General features: G+C 36.1%; 1 protein-coding gene across 3 annotated transcripts in view; it reads left to right on the forward strand.

Moving 5' to 3' along the window:
* The window catches only part of UBR3 (ubiquitin protein ligase E3 component n-recognin 3), a 106,630-nt gene that overhangs the window by 63,520 nt on the left and 29,090 nt on the right, over window positions 1-14,020 (forward strand). For all 3 annotated transcript variants that reach the window (XM_083352215.1, XM_083352216.1, XM_083352217.1), the window contains one exon: window positions 3,267-3,352. In XM_083352215.1, the coding sequence (XP_083208341.1) occupies window positions 3,267-3,352 (86 nt within the window). The remainder of the gene's footprint in view (window positions 1-3,266; window positions 3,353-14,020) is intronic.

Consider the following 14,020-nt stretch of genomic DNA (forward strand, 5'->3'; position numbering starts at 1 on the left):
TTATTGTTTTTTTGTGAGTCACCCAGGATTCTGGTAAATATGACGGAACGGCTATATAAGTTTTTAAATAAAATAAACATGTCCCAGAGGATTCTATTAAAGAGCCCTTTGACTTTGGAAAAACCTTCACTGGGTAGATAGAGTTGCAGGGAAAAGAGTATTGCCATCACAATTGTAGCTTGATAATATGCAGTTATTACAGAAGTATTACAAATTCCGATTTCTAGTAATTCTTATAGCCTGCCCCATGTGTTCAGAATGGATGCTTGGTTACTTTTTTGTAGCTTTTCTTGACATTGTGATTATTATTATTTTTTATTTTGACACCATTAGGTACTCTGAAAATCAGTAGAATTATCTCAGGGCATACTTGCACATGATACATCAGTTATTAATGCATGTGAGTATTTCAGGAAGATAGTAACCTTTTCTTGAGCCTTCAAGAAGACAGTAAAGCTATGAAGAATGGTGATTTTTCTAAGCTGATGAATGGTTGTATACTTTGACCTTTGTAAAAGTAATAAGAACTAAATTTAGTTTATGAGTTTTTTGGTTGTTACTTATTCGTACACTGGGATTTTTCTTAAAAGGTTTCAGAAAGTTCTTTTTTCGTGTTATTGGACTTTACATCTTTTAAAGGTCATATACTCCAACCGTTTGCAACAAGAAAAAATGATTTCTGCAAAACATATGTTAACCAAGAATGAGATTATAGTACTATAATATAAATATAAATTATATATATGTATGTATGTATATGTATATGTATGTATAAAATTGTCCGAGGACGTCTCCGTGGTCATGTGGCTGGCATGACTAGACACCAAAGGCGCACGGAACGCTGTTACCTTCCCACCGTAGTGGTCCCTATTTTTTCTACTTGCATTTTTACGTGCTTTCGAACTGCTAGGTTGGCAGAAGATATATATATATATATATATATATATATATATATATATATATATATATATATATATATATATATATATATATATGAAAAATATATATTTTATATTTATAAGAATGCTTCTAGAAATGTAAAAAGCCCAATGGATTGTTTACTTGTTTCTCTTACTAAAAGTGGTGGGCTGATCCCACTCATTCAAAATCATTATATAGATGTCACCCGATACCTGACAGGTAGTTTCACTGTATTGAAATAAATTCTAGAAATGATCACGCAAATATGTTGCTTTGGTTAAGGAAGAAAGCTTTTTATTTGGAAGGTAGAATGACTGAAGAGGACAGAGGGCAAAATCCCAAGAGATTTAAGAAAAACCTTTGGGTTCTTCCCCAGTTAACATCTAATAGCCATTTCACCAGACCACAGCAGAGGGAGTGACAGGAAGCAGGGCCAATCTTACTAGCTCAGTTGAGAGAGCACAGCCCTGTTATTTTTTCTTTGGGGCAGCTTTGTTTTCCTTTCCCCTCCTTACTCATCTCTTTCTGTGCAGTCTTTTTCAAGGACAGGGACCACCTTTTGTTATTTCTCAGGGATCAATAATGTCTTTGTTTTAGGGAACGGTTGCTGGAATTGGGTATGTGTAGTTTAACGAAGAGAAGAGTGAGGGGTGACATGATAGCAGTGTTCCAATATCTCAGGGGCTGCCACAAAGAAGAGGGAGTCAAGCTATTCTCCAAAGCACCTGAAAGCAGGACAAGAAGCAATGGATGGAAACTAGTCAAGGAGAGAAGCAACCTAGAACTAAGGAGAAACTTCCTGACAGTTAGAACAATTAACCAGTGGAACAACCTGCCTCCAGAGGTGGTGAATGCTCCAACACTGGAGGTTTTTAAGAAGAGACTGGACAGCCATTTGCCTGAAATGGTATAGGGTTTCCTGCCTGAGCAGGGGGTTGGACTAGATGACCTCCAAGGTCCCTTCCAACTACTACTTCTTCTTCTTCTTCTTCTTCTTCTTCTTCTTCTTCTTCTTCTTCTTCTTCTTCTTCTTCTTCTTCTTCTTCTTATTATTATTATTATTATTATTATTATTATTATTATTATTATTATTATTATTATTATTATTATTATTATTATTAACAACAGTGGGTTACTACCATTCCTTTAAAGAAAACTGAAGAGATTTCAGGAAATAAGTATTTTAATATTCATCTAGTTATCTAAGGTGTGATTTGCATTTTTTTCCTGTTCACTATTATGAAATCTGTGTCGCAGCTTTGCTGTTAAGTTTTTAGAAATTCAGCAAGTGCTGTAAATTGCCTGAAGAGTGGAAAATTCCCTAGTCATGTGGCTGGCCTTATCAGCAGCAACCAGCCCAAACATTTTCACTGTTAAATTGCTTTTTCTCAATGTAAGGAGGATTAAAGCCTTCCTTCAAAAAATGGTGACATAAGCTGCAAACTCAAATAATATTATTATTTGAAATGCTACTATTTTAGTAATGTGAATATGTTTTAACAAACATTTTGTACAAAAAGAGTTCTTTTCTGACATATGCCATTGGTATTTTTGCAAAATAGTTTATACTCGATGAAATCCTTCCAAGTGCTTTACATTATTTGGATTAGTTATGCTGTATCTCAGGGATGGGCAATCTGGTGCCCTGCAAATATTGCCGATTTCAATTACCATCTGCCGCTCATTTGTACAGCAACTGGAGGAGTTAAAGTTCACCTTTGTAGGGTACCAAATTGCTTTTACCCTGATAGCAATACCATTTAGATTTATATACCGCTCCATGGTACTTTACAGCACTCTCTGGGCAGTTTACAATACCGAAGCATTATTTACATATTTTCTCAAACAATCTGGGTCCTCATTTTACCGACCTCAGAAGAATGGAAGGCCGAGTTAATATTCAGCCTCATCAGGATCAAACTTCAAGCTGTGGACAGAGTCTGCCTGCAATACTGCATTCTGACCAGTTTAACCACTGCGCCACCAGGGTTCCCTTTATCCTGATGCAGGGCAAAGCAGTAGTTTTGTAGTTCCAGACTGCCTTTTTTAACTTTTTGTTTTCAGTCAAGAGCTGTAGGAATCTGGGCAATATTTTAATTATACAACTGGCTGATGGGATGATGACCTTTTTGGCTGCACAAAACAGGGACTGGGAGAATTTACGCAGCTTCAGGACAAAATTAACTTGCCCACTTCAGCGTAATACCACAGTTTAGTACGGCATGCATACTCTGTCATTTTCTTGCTCCCTTTCATTTGGGGGTACAATTTTACAGATAGATTGAACAATTGTTTTAGAGCTTGTAAATAATTGAAATAAGGCTATTCCCTTCCTTTTTATTCAGGACAAACTTGGAACTTGAACTGGTTCACCGGGGAGGCAACCTGTGCCTAGGAGGTGCAAGCACAGCTGGAAAGAGATCCTGTTTACGTATGTATATTTAGATTCTATATAATTTAGCTAGTTTAAGTAATTCATACTGGAGCCAACTTAAAATAATTCGAGCAACCTTTAAAGAGTTTGATTGTATTTTTTATCCATTAGTTTAATTGGTTAGACTTGTGTACAATTTCTTTGTCGTCAAGAATGTGGTCTCTGTACAAGTCAAGAACATTGCTGAATATAAATTGCATATCAAATTTCCACTCCGAAATAATCCTTAACAAAACCACTCCTTGAATTATTGATCAAGAAGATGAGGTGATTTTTGTTTACCAGGCATTATTTGATCTCTTGACTTTGAAATTGCTCACTGTTGGATAAGGAGACGACAGAATGGTAGCTGACTGACTCATCAATAGATGGATAAAAAAAACTTCCTTTAATTACCTACTTTAAAAAAAAATGTGTCACTCTCAATCTCCCTTTTTAGCTTTTTCTTAACTGAACTGCACTTTTTTCGAAAGAGAAAAATCCAGTTTGATGTCTTGTCACATTTATGTGTCTCTTAATATGATAGCTAAGAGAAACAAATTTCTCTTCAGAGAAATTACATACAAACACACACATACTTCTGAAGTTTGCTGGGAAAGGGGATAACAATCTTAATATTGTTTATCTAATATAATTTTATTAAGCATATTAGGAGTATAAAATGAAAATGCAAATAGTGGAGAAAGGGGAAAGAGAGAAGTGAAGGATGAAGGGGGAAAAAGCATTAACTTTTCAGCAGTAGAATGAACAATTACATTACAGCCTCAACTTCTTACTTCTCATATACTAGACATTTTTCTAACAAAAAAACCTTGTCTAATCAATAAATCACAAAGTTAAGCGTCATTTTTTTTTTATCTCAAGCCCAAAATCTAGAAGTGATTTCCAGATAGTTAGATGTATTTTGTACAGAGCCTTGGTGGAGCAGTGGGCTAATGCCTCCTTAAGTAACACCAGCTGCCTGCAATTAGTGCAGGTTCGCATCCCACCAGGCTCAAGGTTGACTCAGCCTTCCATCCTTCCGAGGTAGGTAAAATGAGGACCCAGATTGTTGGGGGCAATAAGCTGACTTTGTAATAATGCCGCTTGGGGTGTGTGTGAAAGCCCTAACAAGCAGGTATATACATAGAATGAAGGCTACTGCTAAGCTTGTAAGCCGCCCTGAGTCTTCGGAGAAGGGCAGGATATAAATGTAATAAAAATAAAAAAATAAATAAAAAATTTAGTTGTTGATTAAAGCAGTTAATATGACCATCTCTCTTCTATTATTCTTCCATTGTGGGAATTAATATATCTTCATTTTTCTGCATAAAGCATTCCCGCTATGATCAGTGGGTATAACAACAGTTCCATTTTTTCAGGTTCTTTGTCCATTAATCCTAGAAGAAAAGTCTCTGGTTTAATTTGTATATTTGTTTTAAGAACCTTCTATATTAAAATATGAATTTTACCCTAATATTTCTTTGCTTTGTCACAAGTCCACCAAAGATAGTAGAAAATTCGTTCTTTATATTTATGTTTCCAACATACATTTGAAGTACCTTTATAAATCTTTGTTAATTTATTAAATACCAACAGTACATTTTATAGAAAAAATATTTTAAATTATAGTTCAATGTAAATTTTAAGCCCTTTGCCCACCTCTGTTCCCATTGTTCCAGCATTATACCCAAAATTCTTTACCCATTAAATCATGCGTTGCTTCACATATTCAGTTTCAATAAGAGATTATAAATCTTGGTAATAACCTGTTCATCATTACCACAAAATACAATTTCAAATTCATTTTTTGCAAGGTCAAACCCATAACATTTTGTCTACTTTAAATCTTTCTTTCAATTGTGTCTATGTGAGCCAATTATAGACACATCCTTCTAACTAACTCCACCTTGATTAAAAATTATTCTCTGACCATAAGTCCATCAGTCTGGGCTTGACATCATTTCTTTTCTGCAAAAAGCCTGAGATGACACCCAAAGAGGTACCTTCATAGGGAATTTTATTTTATATTTATTACCAACCCTTAGGGTGGCATGGCTAACAAAATGATTCTTAAATTCAACATTCATCTTAATTTTGTCATGCCATAAGTAGGTCTACCATCCAAATCTTAATTCATGCCCCTCTAACTCAAGTAATCTTTGTTTTGGAGAGTCACCCACTTTTTCATCCAGATTAAACAGCAAGCATCAAAGTACAATTTCAAATCTTGTAACCTAAATCATATCTCTTTTTTTGGCATCTTGCAGTAATTTGTATCTAATTCTCAGTTTTTCCCTTGCAATATGAATTTAGAAATATCCTTTTGCCATTGCTTAAATGGTATGTCAGTTGTCAATACTGGTAAAATCTGAAATAAAAATACCATTTTTGCTAAAACATCTTAATTACAGAGATTTTACCCAATCTTGATATGTCTGTTTCAATGTCATTCCCTGCAGACACAATGGAGTTAAGACAGTTAATCTTTTTCTCCACTTTAAAACCTGACTTTCTTGTCAATGTTTCATATTACTGAAACATTCATATTCGTATTATTTTCTGCTTATTTTGAAGCCTGATAAAGGTCCAAAGTCATTTAGCTTCATCATCAAGTATTCTATACCAGTTCTGGGTCTTGCAGGAATATAACTACATCGTCAGTGAAAACTCTCCGTTTATAAACTTTTTTTTAACTTTTATGCCTGTTATCTTCTCATCCTAATATCTCTATTCAAAACTTCCAGCACTAATGATCTTGCCATACTATTTTATCTGGATATAAAGAAGCTAAATGCATTCTTATCACTGGCACAAGATTTTTTTTTCCCTTCTGGGTATACAAGCAACATTTTTTTCATAATAAAAATTGGTTAAAGTTAAATGGTTCATCCAGACTGACTTTCACCAGAGGGGGAAAATGGTAATTCAAGAATCAGTTTGTAAGAAACTACTGATGTTATTTGTGATTCTAATGATTTAAGGGCTGGAGAGAGTGAGATTCTTCTTGGGGGTTTCATAAGGGGCCACGAATGCTATGCTTCCAACTCCTGATAAAAATATAGGAGTTAAAAGAGTTTGCTTTATTGCTTTAGTATTTTGATCTTATATGAAAAGAAAAAAAAACATGGTTAGTTAATTTAATAAGCAAGGGTTAGATGAGCAGATTGTAGCCCATATATATTCACAGATTTGAAGTCCATAGTGGACATTTCCCTTAGATTTTTTTTTCCCTTCTGGGTATACAAGCAACATTTTTTTCATAATAAAAATTGGTTAAAGTTAAATGGTTCATCCAGACTGACTTTCACCAGAGGGGGAAAATGGTAATTCAAGAATCATTCATAGTTGCACAATGCCCAGATTACCTACATTTGGAGTTAGTTTGTAAGAAACTACTGATGTTATTTGTGATTCTAATGACTTAAGGGCTGGAGAGAGTGAGATTCTTCTTGGGGGTTTCATAAGGGGCCACGAATGCTATGCTTCCAACTCCTGATAAAAATATAGGAGTTAAAAGAGTTTGCTTTATTGCTTTAGTATTTTGATCTTATATGAAAAGAAAAAAAACCATGGTTAGTTAATTTAATTAGCAAGGGTTAGATGAGCAGATTGTAGCCCATATATATTCACAGATTTGAAGTCCATAGTGGACATTTCCCTTAGATATTTCTGAAGAATACTAAGATTCATGAATGATTCAGTTATTTTAAACAAGTCCTTAATTCCTGTTGTGTTTATACCAGCTGGCATTCTAAAGCCGATCATGGCATCATCTGCCCATTTTAGAGGAGCCGTGTAAAACCCATCTCCCGTATTCTAATAACACCCTATACCAGAACTAACAGAACCAACGCTATACCAGTTTAACATGGTCAGGTATCACCTGGATCAGGTCAACAGTTGTCATGAAATTTTAAGCTGGGCTTCAGTGTTTTAGCAGAATTTGCACTGAGTGGGAAGTTGGAGTGGTTCTTTACAACTCTTTGATTCTATGACTAAATAGCCATTATTGACCTCAGCTAGCTCAGGAAGTGAAGCTATGTGTCCTTCTACACATCCAGGGTTCCTAAGTGCAGCAATATGGAGCCAAAATTGGCCAACTGACTGATAGAATACTTTGTCAGTGAGTATTGTATTCTCTCTATTTGTGGGGACTGTTTTGTTTTTCTTCAGAATCAAAGCAAAATCTTTAATTCTTTAACCTAGGAACATCTATAAAGGATCTGTTGGTTTTACTCTTGTTACCAAATTCTTCCCTTGTTTGAAATTCTGCCGTTTCTTTAAAAATATATGAAGTAAAATGGCTATGTGCATCATGAGGAAAACTACAAATGCAGAAACATTTTCTTAATCTTTAATTGTATTAACTTTGAGACACAACTAGGAGAGATTATTTGTCTTTTGTCTGTACAAGGTTAGAACTTTGATCCAGGATTGTGTCATAGATAATATATTTTGCCAGTTCTTTTGATTGGAAAAACTACCTTCACTGTCATTCTGACTTCCTTGGTTAAATTGCACCCTGGAAGGAAGATTGTATAATCAAAATTTGTGGTTAACTGTATCATCCAGACTTCAGATTTATCCCATTTTGTGTATCTGGCAGTTAGCAATTAGAGACTTACATAGAGCTTAAGTACTGGACCCAGTTTCTAGAAATGCAAAATCTGTTAGTTCTTTTGGGCTCACAAGACATGAGAAAACATAGATTTTAAGTCAAAAGCCACATGTCCTCATTAACTGACATTTTTAACTTAATGTGCTGTATTTCAGAATACAATTCCTGTCATTCCCTTGGCATTAGTTTTGGTGGCTATTGCCACTGGGCATTATAGTCCAAAATATCTGGAAAAGGCCATATCAGGAACTGCTTTGTTGAAATAAGCCTATAATCATGATTAATGAATCTGAGGTATCTTAAACAGTTCTAGTACTTCAGATGTAATAGTACTAAAATTGATAATATCTCATCTTTTTGCAGCTCGATTAAAAGAAGGTGAACACATTGGCAGATACAGCTTGTTGGTTTATCTAAATAACATAATACGTTTGGTTCATCAACAATAAAAACATTGCTAAAACTTTGCATAACAACTACATATATTAATATAGAATCTATTTTGCTCTCTACTTTCTCTATTGTAGCCTGACCTTCCACTGTATTGCTGTCTCCAGAACACTACCCGAAAGACCAAGTATGGCCTTTGGGTCAAATATAGTTATATATTTTGGGGGGGAACTAGGAATTTTTGGCATATTACTATCAACAGCAAATTTAGTTTTGTCCTGTCTCCATCTTTCCTTTGGGGAATACAGCGCTCAGCATACTCCTTAAAATCAATTGTAGCTCTTTGCTTGAGAAATACAGAAGACCCTCATACATGGAATCTTGATAGCTCTTCAGTCACAGGGCTATTCTTTCTAAAGCGTATCACATAATCACTCTATTACTGCTGCATCCAAAATAGGCTAATTTCCTTGCTTTGTTTTCTCCCTTCCTATTTACTCAAGGCACAGCCTACCCAGAGCTTTTCAAAAATAATACAGGATGTCATTGGTATTAAAAAAATCTAGCACTTTGCTAAAATGTCTCTATAGTAGCTGTTTACCTCTCAGTATAGGAATAGAAACTCTAATTTTGATTTGGCAGATTCACCCCATCTTCGTCTAAGACTGAAAAATATTTATAGTGCATTTATGTTTTAGATCAATAAGAAGCACTACATGCAATTTATTGCTATTTGGATTTTGTTGTTCTCCCTCGTGCAATTAAAAGTCTTATACCTTTTTATTCCCCCCACCTCTCTCAGTCTTTCCTTGAATTTTGGTTAATGAAGTGTCTGTCTTGTGACTGAACACAGTGTTGTTCTGTGTTAATCGTACAACTGCAAAATTTGTTGATTAGATAGGAAATAATGACGTTCCAGGTGAAGTTGTATAGCAGCAGGTGTCTTTGAAGATGTAGGAGCAAATAGGTCAAGTGTTGTTTTAGCACAGGGGTCTTCAAACTCGGCCCTTTTATGACTCATGGACTTCAACTCCCAGAATTCCTCAGCCAGGCACACTGGCTGAGGAATTCTGGGAGTTGAAGTCCATGAGTCATAAAAGGGCCGAGTTTGAAGACCTCTGTTTTAGCAGATGCAAGAGGACAGCTGTGTGTGTTGGGAAGTAAAATTAGGAATGATTAATGCAACTACTGTTGCTGAGATGATATGAAAAGGATAGGGAGCTAAATGTCAGTCTGAATGGTTCTATATAAAGCTTAGCCCTTGAGCCATATGTGAGATTTCAAACACAGAGTATTTTCAGTATTATCAGAGAAACAAGAAAAACAGAAGACATTGATTCTGAAGGAGCAGAAGATACTTCTGGAGATATTTCTGGATTCATCTTTCTTTCTGAATGCTTAAATGGTGGCTGTGGCTAGGAGTGTCCTTTACCAATTTCAGCATCTTTTCTTGGATCAGCTGGTTTTGAAGATATTTCAGCTTGGTGGAAATTGCCAGACTTTTAGGTGACATTTAGAGCAGATTCAATCCACCAGTCCTACAGCTGTATAAGCCATTAAATTGTTTCTAACACAAGTTGTATTTTCTTATGTAGTAATCTCTAAAAGGTTTGGGGTCATAGTTACAGTGGTGAATGTATTTGTAATTTATGTAATTGAAGCCCTATTTTACAACAGCAGTGTGGGTGGAATCATAGCACAGGATCGGTAATGTCACTTTTGAGTCTAATGCTGCCCATGAAAAACCAGAAGTAAAGCTTGACCGAAAAATGACTTTTTAAAAAATTTAGTATGGGTTTTACATTGTATTACATTTGTATATTTTAGGGTTTTACCTCTTGGGATTAAAGTAATATTTGAAAATAGCAAATAATTAAACTATGTAGGAATGATTGCAAAAATCAGAGTTGTTTTTGAATTTTGTCTATCTAGCTATTTAATGTTCAAAGAGCTGTTTTTTGTTTCATTTACAAGTATGAAGGAAGCAAATGAAAGAATAAAAGAATAAATTAATTACAATCAAAGGATAAAAATAGTCGACAGAAGCCAAAATATTAAATTTTTAAAAAGCTTCTTTTTTGAAATTCAATACAATGATTGCATATATTCATTAAAGGTTTCTAATTTGTTATCTTCTAATTTTGCTAAGTGGTGCTGCATCCATTTTTAAAAGTTCAAACATTGAAGTATACCTATGATGGTGTGTTTAGGTTGGAGTCAGACAACTTTTTTCGACTTTTAAGCCTCCATAATTCGACTTTTAATCACTTTTTGCAATCACTCAGTAGTTGTTTTTAGAGCTTATATTATTAGGTCAAAGCTGATAATAGGTAAATGGTTTTTTCACAAAGCTGTGCTTGTCTCATGCTAATCTCAACTCCCTTGAAAATCCTTGTAAAGTCTGTAGCCCAAAGCTACAATCCTTCAAGTAAAATAGTGTTATTGAATTAGTTTTACATATGACTAAGTAACATAATTAAGACCACCCTGTAAATACCATGTGCATGAGCCAAAAATTATATCGGCTCATCCTCCTAAGTAACAACCTAATGCTACTATTGTGCTCTTGCTGGTGACTGAAACTCAAAGTCACCAAAATGTTGTTACTTCTGCCCTAGATAAAACTTGACATTAATTAAGAGGCATTGTCTTGTGTTGCATAAAATCTGCATGGATGCCTATTATCTAATCTTAATAGAAAAGGGATGGGAAGAAGAGAATTAAGAGTAAGAAGTGGATTATTTACAAGGATTCTGTTATATGTCACATTTAGAATTAATACTGACCAAAATGCTAGATGGGTATTTGCTCATTTATACCGTATTATGTGGACTTTTTAATTAGATTTATTGATTGGTATATTTTATCACATTTGTTACTGTTTTGTCCCATTTTATAGAATGCTATGGACTTTTTCAGGGTACATCTTAACAGCTTTCAGGATTCTCCTAAAACAATTTGTTCCCGCAACCATTTTAAGTTACTGAATGAACAGACTGTTAATATATTAATATAGGTGAAAGAGTCCCTGTGGATTTTACTCTGCTAGTTGTTGCTGACCAGAGGGAGCAGTATTCATCTCCATTTCAAGGCCATTGAGGCAACACTGTCTGAAGACATTTCACAGTCATGTGCCAGCATAATGTTATGGACAGTGCTTTTTTTCTAAAAAAAAAAAAATGGTGCTGGAACTCTCATCTTGGCGGGTGGGGGGGGTGAGGGTGGCAGTGCTGCTGCAGTCACAGGTGCGAAGGGTGTTGGCGGCGGGCTCCCCTCCCTGGGGCCGGAGCTGGCGCGGCTGGTGCTGTGGGAGCAGCAGAGCCCACTATATGGCGGGGCTGTGCAATGCGGGAAGCGGAGGCGGTGCGGGCCAGGCGATGTTTTAATCTTATGATTTTAAAAATATTTTTTTCTATTGTAAGTTTCCCCAAACCTCGCCATGTGGATTGCATACAAATATTATATAATTGGTAAATAAAGGTAGAACATATGTTAAATATACATCAAATGATAATATGCTTCCCTACAAAGTCAATTCTTGCTCAATGACAGACCAAGGAGTTAACTCGGAAAGGCAAGAGGAAAATCTAGAAGAGGTCTGGGCAGCTCTTCAACATCTTCATCAACTATTTGGATGAGGGGATAGATGGGGAAATCATCAAATTTGCAGACACCAAGCTGGCAGGAATAGCCAATACTCCAGAAGATAGGCTTAAGATATAGGAGGATCTGGACAGACTCGAACACTGGGCACTATCTTAGAAAATGAAATTCAGTGGTGAAAAAAGTAAGGTTCTACATTTAGGCAGGAAAAATCAAATGCACAGGTATAGTATAGGTGGTACCTTGCTCAATAGTAGTAACTGGGAGAGAGATCTCGGAGTCCTAGTGGACAATCACTTAAATATGAGCCAGCAGTGTGCTGCAGCTGCCAAAAAAGCCAACACAGTGTTAGGCTGCATTAACAGAAGGATAGAATCAAGATCACGTGAAGTACTGTCTATGATTGAATCTGTAGCTGAATTTGTGCAACAGCTGGATGTAAAAGTGGAGGATCTCAGTCAAAAGAACTCTATATTAGAAGCAAAGGTATTAGAAAATGAAAATATAAGGGATAAAATGGACGGAGAATTGAGCCTTGTTCAGTATCATCAGATGCAGTATGCTATTAGAATCAAGGGTTTAAAGGAGAATTGTAAAGAAGATTTAAAGCAGCTGATTTCTGAGGCTCTGGAAGGGGTATTGGGCCAGCCAGCATCTGAAATTGAGGGAAATATGGACAAAATTTTTCGTGTAAATTCATGGATTGCAAGACAGAGGAAGTTACCCAGAGATGTGGTGGTCTATTTTACAAAGAGAGTAATTAGAGATGAAGTCATTCAAGCTGCTTATGATACTAAATTGGTAGTGGCTGAGCAAGAAGTCTTGGTTTTAAAAGAGATTCCTCCGAAGATTTTAAGGAGAAGGAAAGATTTTGCATTTCTAGTACAGGAACTTAAGAAATTTTTAATTTTTAATTTTAATTCCATTTATATCCCGCCCTTCTCCGAAGACTCAGGGCGGCTTACAAGCTTAGCAGTAGCCTTCATTCTATGTATATGCCTGCTTATTAGGGCTTTCACACACACCCCAAGCGGCATTATTACAAAGTCAGCTTAATTGCCCCCAACAATCTGGGTCCTCATTTTACCTACCTCGGAAGGATGGAAGGCTGAGTCAACCTTGAGCCTGGTGGGATGCGAACCTGCACTAATTGCAGGCAGCTGGTGTTACTTAAGGAGGCATTAGCCCACTGCTCCACCAAGGCTCCTTGGTGATATTAAGTTTAGATGGGAGATTCCAGTTGGACTGGTGGTGACGCACGAAGGTAAAAGACATCGTCTGGTTACTGTGGCCCAGGCACATGATTTTTATAGCAATGTGTTAAAAGCAACCCCCCTATCATTTTTGGAAGCTGTAAAGGGATACGGCGAGGGAAAGCTTCAAGATGTTGCAGATAGACCGACAGAGGACAATGGTGTTGGAGGGGATCAAGTTACAGTCTCATCGGTTGCTGCAGGAGGCCAGAGGATGACGCGTGCCGCCCTAAGAAGAGCGAGACGAGAGCAAGAGCAAGACCAGCAGAAAGTTATGGAATCTCCAAAGCGTACTTACAGTGAAGCTGTGGGAGGGGCGCGGTCCAAAGAAGTTATGGGGGTCATGACAGACGTGCTCCAAAAGCTTTGGGGCGTCAAGATTGCTGATTAAATTTTTAAATTAGAATGTCAATGGATTAAATTTATCATAGAGGAGAAAGAAAGTTTTTTTAATATTTAACACAATTTAAGATTGATGTTATTCGCTTGCTAGAAAAGTATATTAGGGTTATGGACTAAAAGTATGTGTTGAACTAAGAATGGGTACGTAAGCTCCTAATTAACAACAAGTTGTCTTAGAGACTGCCTAAACCTTTTTTTTACTCTTTTTATTTGAACTCAAGGATGATTTGGAACTGCAAGACATTTGGCGTGATACATGCAAGAACTATTTTTGATCATAGTTTAGTTTGGTTGGAGATTATTAAGGTTAACAGAGATAGGCGCTTTTGGCGCGTAACTGAGAATTTGTTTAGAAATTAGAGAAAGGTGGGAGAATGTAAATAGTAGGTGAAAGTTTTTTTTCCTGTTTTTTTTGAA

This window comes from Vipera ursinii, assembly GCF_947247035.1.
Source record: "Vipera ursinii genome assembly, chromosome: 1".
Classification (NCBI taxonomy): Eukaryota; Metazoa; Chordata; class Lepidosauria; order Squamata; family Viperidae; genus Vipera; species Vipera ursinii.